At 46.4% G+C, this 9,868-nt stretch overlaps 1 protein-coding gene across 1 annotated transcript; it reads left to right on the top strand.

Annotated features, from left to right (window-relative positions):
- Positions 1-1,592: 1,592 nt before the first annotated feature.
- LOC120704657 (ubiquitin receptor RAD23d-like) lies at positions 1,593-7,507 on the top strand. The gene is made up of 12 exons (XM_039989135.1): positions 1,593-1,837; positions 2,308-2,469; positions 3,285-3,344; positions 3,897-3,979; positions 4,050-4,127; positions 4,699-4,873; positions 5,172-5,339; positions 5,910-5,999; positions 6,080-6,127; positions 6,233-6,345; positions 6,422-6,500; positions 7,130-7,507. Exons 1-12 carry the CDS (start codon positions 1,772-1,774, stop codon positions 7,253-7,255), a joined length of 1,248 nt encoding a protein of 415 aa, XP_039845069.1. The 5' UTR covers positions 1,593-1,771; the 3' UTR covers positions 7,256-7,507.
- The last annotated feature ends 2,361 nt before the right edge of the window (positions 7,508-9,868 follow it).

The following is a 9,868-nucleotide window of genomic DNA, read 5'->3' as shown; positions in this document are numbered from 1 at the left end:
GTACACACAGTGTGCAAGTCCACACCGATACGCAACAGGCAACCGGGTCCCGCTCACGGCGCACCAGCCCCCGCCTCCGTCTCGCGCACCCACCTGTTGTACTCTCCCACTCGTGCCCAGAATCTATCACCACCGTCCGTGTCACTGCGGCGAAAAGGGCACACGAAAAGTTTACCATTCGCGCGCACTGCGCCGCCCGACGTTGCCAGTAAAAGGCCAGGTTTTATCTCCTCGCCCTTTCCACAAAGGGAGGGATCGATCGTAGATCCGTCGCCTATTCCATTCTTGCTCTCCAAACCAAAGACGAAGCGGCGAAGCAAACTAGACCGACACGGCAAAAATCTTTGGGAAATTGGTGTGTGGCACATTCTCAAATAGTAATTTTGTACACAGCACACTCTATTTTTTTATTTTATTTACAGCACACTGTGATTTTGTGTTTTTGTCTCCAACACACCGTAGCACATAAAAAGACTTCTTTGCCCTTGAAAAACCAGGCCCACCCGTCAGTTGTCTCCCTCTCCTCCTTCCTTCTTCCGCTCCGGTGAGACCAGTGGTGAGCTCCGCGCACGGCGCCGGCCGCACCCCGAGCGTGGCGCCCTGCACATCCCTGCACGCCTCGCTGCCAATGGCCACGACATTGAAGAGGGACAAGCCGCACACACGCCGTCCCCGGCGGAGCTCGAGAATCCCGGCGGCGGCGGCACCTCGGGTCCCCGGCGGAGCTCGAGAATGACGACGGCGGAGGCCATGGCGGAGGAGGCGTCCGCGGCACCGCGGAACAGCCTCCGCGCGCGCCCACGCGGCGGCCATGGCGGGGTGGCCTCCGCCTGCGGCCCGCGGCGCGGCGCGGCGGGCTCCGCCGCCGGCCCTCCCACCTCCCTCTCCCGGATTCGGAGGCGAGCGCCCAGCGGCCATTGAGGCGACCAAGCCACGCGGCGCGGCAAGCGCCCAGCGGCCATCAGAGCGGACAAGCCACGCGGCCTGGCGGCACGGCGAGCGCCCAACGGCCATCGGCCTGCGCGGGCAGCCGCGCGACGAGGCAGGGGAACTGCAGGGTTCTAGCGGGGAGGCACCTAGCGAGGTTGTACCGGTTCTTGGTTGATATTGAGGAGCTGCAGCTGTGGACAGGGACCAATTTCTTCAGGGGAGTTGATTTGGAGAAGAACAGAGAATTGATTCGGGAAGGAGGAAAGGAAGAGAGCTGACGGGTGGACTCGATTTTTGCAATGGTAAAGAAATTATTTTATATATTGTGGTGTGTTGGAGACAAAAACATAAAATCACAAGGTGCTATATACAAAATCAAAAAATAAAATATGTTGTGCACAAAATTGCTATTTGAAGATGACCAATTTCCCAAAATCTTTTCCCACCCGCACCTATCCGCTCCCTTTCCTCGCCGCCAAGTACTCCGGATCCCGTACGCGCGCCCACTCTGTGGCCCCTCCACTCCCCTCCGCCAGCGCACGTCCCCTCCTCCACTCGCTGCCCGCCGCGTGGCCCCACACGCCGCAGGCGGGATCCGCCTCGCCCGTCTCCCGATCCACCACGCCCCGGGCCCACCTAACGTATCCTCGCGCTGATATCTCTCTACCCCCTCTACCCCTGCGGCCCTCCCGATTTTTTTTCCGGCCTATAACTTCGCCCCCGTTCCCCCCTGTGCGCCCCCGTCCGTCGTCTTCGCGAGGTCGAACCCCAAGGCGAGGCAGCGAAACCCTCAAGGGCTAGTGCGAGGGGAGAGAGAGCGCGCGAGGCGGCCAAGGGCGAGATGAAGCTCAACGTCAAGACCCTCAAGGGCACCAGCTTCGAGATCGAGGCGAGCCCCGAGGAGACGGTACGGACCCCCTCCTTCCGCGCCCCTCTCTAGTCTTCTGCTCGCTCCAATCCGAGCGATTCCGTGCAATTCGCGGCCGTCTCGCCCGATTCGGGGCGGCCCGGCGCGGGGATTGCGCGCCCGGCCGGTGGGGGGCGCGGGGATTGCGCGCCCGGCCGGCGGTGATCTGAATCTAGGGTTTTTGTTTCGCCTGGGCGCCGATTGGGGGCGACTGCCTTCTGGCGCTCTGGATTTCGAGTGTTGGCTTCTCATGGGATGCATTAGGGTTTGCTGTGTGGGTTGGGGTTCCACGTCGTGGGGGGGGGGGGGTGTCGTTTGTGTAATCCTGCAGCATACCAGATTGTAATGCGGCGCGGTTTCCTGCGTGGGGCGGTTGATTCAGCATCCCCCGGCGCTTGATTTGTGTTGCTTGAATTCGTCTCTAAAGCCCTGCAGCCTACTCACTGCTCTGCTCTGCTCTGCTTGTGCAGGTTGCTGGGGTGAAGCGGATCATCGAGACAAATCAGGGTCAGAGTGTCTACCCCGCGGACAGTCAGTTGCTCATATACCAAGGGAAAATTCTCAAGGATGACACCACTTTGGAAAGCAACAAGGTTGCCGAGAACAGCTTCCTTGTTATAATGCTGTCCAAGGTATTTGATGCTATGGTTTGTTGCAGAAATTCACTCACTGGAAACTGATGCCAGTTTGCACGTAAATTATGCCACGTTTGTATTGAATGTTGTAGGTTGTTTTCATTACGCTTGCTTTCCTTACTTCTGCCAATATGGATGGATATGGGTGCGGTGCTAGTAAAGTAGTAATTGTATATTTTTCACTGTCTTCTGGTGCTCTAAGTTAACTTGTAGACAGTTGTCTTGTTTACTGCTGCTTGTGCTTTAGAATTGTGCACCCAATTACCTAAACATTGGACATGGTAACAGGTTTCATTGATGATTTCTAATTTTCTATGTAAATTGTGCCATGTTTAAATGTCTTGCAAACATTATTTGATCCCCTCAACTCTGTAGGTCCAGATTACTTGTACTCCACAAAATCGAAACGTCAGATTCATATGCAGAGTTTTATTTCATCATTCGCCTTTTCCAGTTTCTCCTTATTTACTCTGCAATAACTTCTGACAACCGATATGTAAAATCCGATGGCAACATTGTCAAGTTATGGACTGCATTTCAAATAAAATGCAATCTCTAATTGCCTGAATGGGCATCGGTTGCTTTCAATGCGATAGCAACAACAGAAAGATCAAAAGTTCCGTATTGAGTGTTGTGGATTTTATGACTCGTCAATTGTTGCATTATTGGAAAACTTTGATATCTTAGTGTTAAACATTTTCCATTTCACATCCTTAGTTAGAGCTGGCACTGATTTATTGTATGGAGCTGATATTAGCTTGTAATCTTTATGTTCTACTGTAATCTGACATGCATAAAATGTTATTTTTCAGGCTAAGGCATCGTCAAGTGGACCTTCTACCACTACTCCTGCAAAAGCTCCTGCAACTCCTGTGAGTATATTGGTATATTTGATTTGGTTACTCTAGCTTTCATTTCTTTAGTGTTCTTGTAGGTTCCAATGAAGCAATACCTGGGCTATGGCTTAATTGTCTTGCGTGTGAACATAAATACCAAATATGTGAATGATGTGTTGTTTTTTTTTGTTTACAGCTAGTCCCTTTTACTGTATATGTCCACCTTTTGTTACCTGCTTTTCTCCCCTCATTCACCAAACACATGATGACATGCAAATCATTTGATGCCGTGTCAGTAGTGTTCTTCCATGTCACATCACTGTTTGGGATGATGAATTAGCTGTGGATTTTTCATTTCAGTCAATGAGTAACAGTCTCAAGAGGGCATCATCTAATTTGAATCCTTTGGTTACTTCTGTTTCAGCATCATCACATATGTTTGTTGACCGTTTAAGCTGTTTTTACATACAAAAGGACAAATACATGCTATGTGCATATGTAAAATATGTTCTTGTATAGTTGTATTTGTTTCATACAGCACTGTTACAGACAGGTTTCTGATATTCTGATCTGTTAATTCTGCAATAGGCCCAACCTGCTACGCCTGCAGCCCCTGCTGCTTCAGTTGCAAGATCAACACCTCCACAAGCACCTGCTGCCACGGCAGTAACGTGAGTTATCTCTCTCCTTAACTGTTTGTGGAAACCCTATGGCTTCTCTTATGTTATCGTTACTCGACAGGGCACCTCCAAGTGCACAGCCTTCACCTGCTCCTGCTCCAGCTGCTACTACTGCTCCAGCTGCTACAGTTGCTGCATCGTAAGCCCCACTCAGAACCTTAATAATCACTGTTTGAAAGCTGTCCATCCATCTCTTTCAATTGTAGAAATAAGGAACAGGCTTTCATTTTAGGCATACTGCATCTGATCCCATTTTTATGCTTCTTGCATTGTGCAAAACTGATTGGAGATCTATCCTTAGCTCCATTAAGTATTGTTTCGGATGTATTGTAAACAATAATGCTTGTGATCCCGGTAAGAATTATAGACCAACTACTACAAAATACAATGCTATTGGCATTTTTGTTTACTTTTGCATCTTTAGTCACGTAAACTGAGTCTTGGTGCACATGCTGTGGATGGTATAATTTTAAATTGAACACTAATTAGAACCTAAATAAAATGTTTATATATGTATATATAGTTGATTTTTCAGCCTCAGTTCATTGATATCATACTTCATACAGAATAGCTCATACTTGTCATGTCACCGAATTTATTCTCTTGTACATAGCTTAGAAAAAGAGCCTTAAAAGTGTTCCTCATTCGATGTCATTCTCTGCTAGTTTGTTAAATTAATCCTGCTCTTTCATGTGGATGTTGTACAACAGTGATGCTGATGTGTACGGTCAGGCAGCATCGAACCTTGTCTCTGGCAACACTCTAGAACAGACAATCCAACAGATTCTTGACATGGGTGGTGGTACATGGGAACGTGATACTGTTGTCCGTGCTCTACGTGCTGCATATAATAACCCTGAGAGGGCAATTGATTACCTGTATTCTGTAAGTTCCATGTTAACAAATTACCAATGCATAACTTTCATACCCTGCTGATGTTTGTGCTCAATGTTTTTCTTATTTTCTGAAAAATATTGTGTCTTCGTAATACATTCCTGGTTGCCTGAAGAAAGATTATTTTATGCTTTATTCCCCCCAAACAGAATGCTGTGCATGCGATGGGATTATGTTACTATTGAAAGGAAAAATATACATAATACATTTAAGCTTCAGTTTCTATCATTACTGGTGCAAAGGATTGCATACAGAGATACTGAACCTGCATCTGGTTTGCCATTGGTAGGGAATTCCTGAGAATGTTGAGGCCCCGCCTGTGGCCCGGGCACCTGCTTCTGGCCAACAAACAAATCCACAGTCTCCTTCACTTGCTCAGGCTACAGTTGCACCACCAGTGCAGCCATCCGCTGCCTCTGCAGGGCCTAATGCAAATCCTCTAAACCTTTTTCCTCAGGTATGTGATTTCAATGTACCTTTGATATTTTTTATTAGTTTGGCATGGAATCTAGTATTTCAAGCTTTTATTATTATGTTAACTATTATTTTTGGAAGACACTGTACGTACTATCTATGTCATGCTAATCAATTGCCATTATGAGAAATGCCAGGAAATGACAATATCATAACATTTTTCTAGATGTTCTGGAAAAAACATCATAGCATTTATAATCCATATGGTTAGTTGTTTATGTGAAACATTATTTTAAAGAAGCTATTCACCATACCTACGTAATCGGTGTTCATGCTAATCAACTTCCATTATGAGAAATACCAGCTTGATTTTCTGGGAAAGATAATGTAATAACATTTTGCTAGATGTTCTGGAAAAGAAATGCCATGTCATTTAGCTGTTTCTCATGCTGGCAAATGCATGTATGATCAGTGTTGTTTCCATTTCTCTGAGCAAAATGCAACTTATCACAAAAGCCACATGACCTTTTTTCCCCATGTTTATCCTGAAAGTGATGTTCCCTTTCTATAATATGATTTCTTTTGCCTGTTCTAATGCTAAACCCCTGAAAAGGGTGTTCCAAGTGGTGGGGCCAATCCAGCTGCTGGTGCTGGTGCTGGTGCAGGAGCTGGTGCCCTTGATGCTTTGCGACAGCTTCCACAGGTAATATCTGTGCAGCTTCTTAAAGAAAGAAGTCATTAATGCCCTGCAATAATCTAACTGTTATTATTTTTCCTTTTCAGTTTCAAGCACTGCTTCAATTGGTCCAGGCTAATCCTCAAATCTTACAGGTGCTTTTACAAGTTTGTTATTTAGTAACTTTTGTTCCCCTTTCATGTTTGATTATCTTTCATTCGGCATGTGGCTAATGGTTATATGATTCTGTTAATTAACAGCCAATGCTTCAAGAGCTAGGCAAACAAAACCCACAAATCCTGCGGTTGATTCAGGAAAATCAGGCTGAGTTTCTCCGCTTGGTGAATGAAAGTCCTGAGGGTGGTGCTGGAGGGTAAGAAAGCTACATAACTTTGTGAATCTGCCATGTAAGTGTGCAGCAATATTTACATTATGCTCTGGTGGACCAGAAACATACTAGGTCAACTAGCAGCAGCAATGCCACAAGCGGTGACTGTTACTCCGGAGGAACGGGAGGCTATCCAGCGGGTACATCTCTTTATAATTTAACTTATTTGGAGTTTTTTATAAAACATTTTTCTATTTCACCTCAAGTAACTTTGCATTCATAGTTATGAGTATTCTGTTCTTTTGTTCGAATCTAAGTTGAACAAGCTAGATAGTGTAGCTGAGGAAATCATGAACCATAGCACTTTTACGCTACTGCACACCTTTGTACGCACTAGTGGCAATCTATGATTTTGGTTTTAGCAACTTTTGAGTAACATTCAAATTTATATGCGAAATACAGTAATTACTGTGCTTTAAAATGAGTTTGTTTTGTATGTATGACATACTTTTGGATGCATCATGAGTGGGGGATATGGATGGTGCATGCAAATATGTGTAGTTGTATAGAAATTGATTGATGTCCTACCAATTGTTTAGATAATAGCAATGGCCAGGAAATTACTGTGGTTCTTCCAAATCTGTAAGGATTACATAAATGTTTTATGTAATCTGCTTCTGTCATTACTCGGTGTATGCATGTTATGATAAAACTCAGAACTTGTCATAATATTGTGCACCAATTATGTTTACTTGCAGAACTATCAAATGATTAAGACTACTGTTCTGTTTTCTTGCTTACTTTCATTCATATATATATTCTTGGACAGCTCGAGGGAATGGGGTTCAATCGTGAGCTTGTGCTGGAGGTTTTCTTTGCGTGCAACAAGGACGAGGAGCTTGCTGCCAACTACCTCCTGGATCACGGCCATGAGTTCGACGAGCCGCCGCAATAGATGCTAGATGCTAGATTGGTGATATCGTGGGGGTGGAGGTGGGGGGAAACCCAGGGAGAAGCAGAGCAGCTCAGTGTCGTTCTTATTCCTTCTGGCAGTTGAGTAATACCTGGTCGTCTATGCAGTGCTGCTGACTATCTTTTATTTCCATATATGTGTCGGAAATGCTTTCTAAGTACATATTAATTCCATATTTCGTGCCCTCGTGCTGTTGTGCAAAAGGAGTTCGCTCAGCCGCCCAGCTTTGATAAATTTGAATGCTGCTGCCCATTGCTCCATTTCGCAAGTAATAAGGTGGGGATAAACATTGTATCATTGTGTGTTTTCGATGGTCAACTCGGCCCGATTTCAGGTTCGCTACTAAACTATATGCGTCTGTGACGTTGGTCTGCGGTCGTAATAACGGTGCCCGGTGACGCTTCTCGACTGCAGGGATGCCATAAGACCTGCGGTCTCCCGTGGTATGCATTTCTCGAATCGTGCGGTCTCCCGTGGTATGCATTTCTCGAATCGTTTCAGAAAACCCGGATGACCTGTGGGATCTATCCAATGCATCATTTGCTGCTCAAGCTGCTAATGGTCTAGAAACCAAACCAAAACAACCTCACCCTATATTAATTATTGCGTCATGATGAGGACATGATATTTTTGGATACGGACATTGATTATAAGATGAGTTTGTTTTTATATTTGCATAATGATTTCATATACAATTCATTTGGCTCCACATGTACATGTCATAATTTGCTTATAGGTACAATTCACATACGGGAGTTAGGCCCATATTGGAGGATGTCTAAAACATACAGAGAGGACTTCAAAGATGGCCAAGGACGTCCTTCCCCTTGGCCACCATCTTAGGAGGACCAGCAAGGGCGTGGAGAAGGCCTTGGAGACGTGGAGGATCAGCAAGGACGTCCGGAACAAGATGGAGGCCCAAATCGATTCGACTTCGTTTCAGTTTCGGATTCCAGGAACAGCTTGCACTAAAACGGACACCCAGGTCGCATATGGAGTCGGATTTGGACGTTCTTTATATGGCTGGAAAGATAATTTCAATACGCTTACAATGGCACTGGTTTCAGGCCCAAATTCATCCGGAATCGTTGGGAATCGTCCGAGGAAGTTGACGTCCAGTTTCTGTCCCGGCACTGCGACGACGTCTTTCGGTCTTTGGGCCTTGTATCGTGTTGGAGCCCATTAGGGACGCATCCAGAGGGTCTTGAACGACCCTAGGGAGTTTATTAGCAGCTGCCACACCCTTGTTAGGGTTTAGGTTTTGCTTAAGTTATTCTGTCAAGAACAGTTCGCCGCTAGATCGGTTTGTGAGACCCCAACTTGTGAGATTAATCATTCATCTGCAGAGTCACTTCAATTGAGCTGCGTTCTTTCGAGTTCTTGCTTGTGTTCTTCGTTGTGCTTGCAGGGATTAGCCTTCGTGGCAAGGTCAACCAGGTTGTGACACGGTTGATAACCATAGGAGTTGTGGTGCTAAGATTACAAGGTCGGATCTTGTTGATCTGAAGCCGGATCAGTGTGTCGCTCTCCGAACACAACGATAGTTATCCAGAGCCTAACGGAAGATCAAGAACCCGTATACCCATCACGTCCTGCATGGAACTACCCCAATCCACTTCGCTTGATACTGGAACTACCCCAATCCAAACCATCTCCATTTGAATGGTTTTGCCAATTATCCTCAATATGGTTCAGGGGAGATTGCTAGCTTATCCGGTTGATGAGTGCTTTCATGACCAATGAAGTGTAAGGCGATGGCCCACCGCTGTTACTTGTCAGCGGTGGCATGCGGTGCGTCGGAGCCGAGAGCCGCGAAGAGCGGCGTCTAGAACATTTGCAACAGAACCATTTAAGCCCAATCCAAACCGGTTCAAACTGTTTTTATCTATAAACCAAACCCAACCAAACTCTTTTCCAGTGCCAGTCCATTCCTACCAGACCAAAGCTCAACTAGATGAAACCCAAACCGATATAACCGGTTGCAAACCAGACCGTTAGCAGCTTGATTCGCTGCGGCTAGAGCAGATAGGATCGATCTCTCGGCCTTGCGGCCAGGAGTACGGGCGGTGCTTGTCGTTTGCAGTCTGCGATTTATTTTTAAAATTCCTTTCTTTAGAGGAGAGTTTGCAGCCTGCATTCGCGCCTTATATGTTCAACCTTACAAAATCGTAGTTTTGTGTTATTGTAGCCGTTTAGCGTCACTATCTACGGCATTATGTGCTCCATCTTACAAAATCTCCCCCCTCGCGTGCGTTGGTTGGAAAAGCAACAGCACGGAAGACTCGATCCATTGTCGCCTTGTCGGGCTCGTGCAGGAAGTTGTCGTGCTCGTGCCCAAGCTAAACCGACCGTTTTGGCCTCATTCTACACTCGTCGATCCACAAGATGAATACATCGCCCGTGCATGATTGCATCGCGGGCAGTGGTGGTTTCCCGACGAGCAGAGCAGATCAGGAGTTCGCGGCAGCGGTGGCACTGGACACAGTTTCTTTTTTTTTTTGCGAAGGGGAAGTATATTAAGACAGTTGCACAGTACATCCCCGGATTCTTACAAAAGACCCCCTGGAAACAAAGGAAATTACATCATTGACCCCC

Source organism: Panicum virgatum, chromosome 4K (genome assembly GCF_016808335.1).
Source record: "Panicum virgatum strain AP13 chromosome 4K, P.virgatum_v5, whole genome shotgun sequence".
NCBI classification, from domain to species: domain Eukaryota; kingdom Viridiplantae; phylum Streptophyta; class Magnoliopsida; order Poales; family Poaceae; genus Panicum; species Panicum virgatum.
Note: the sequence above shows the minus strand (reverse complement) of the source record. Positions and strands in the feature narration are given on the sequence as shown.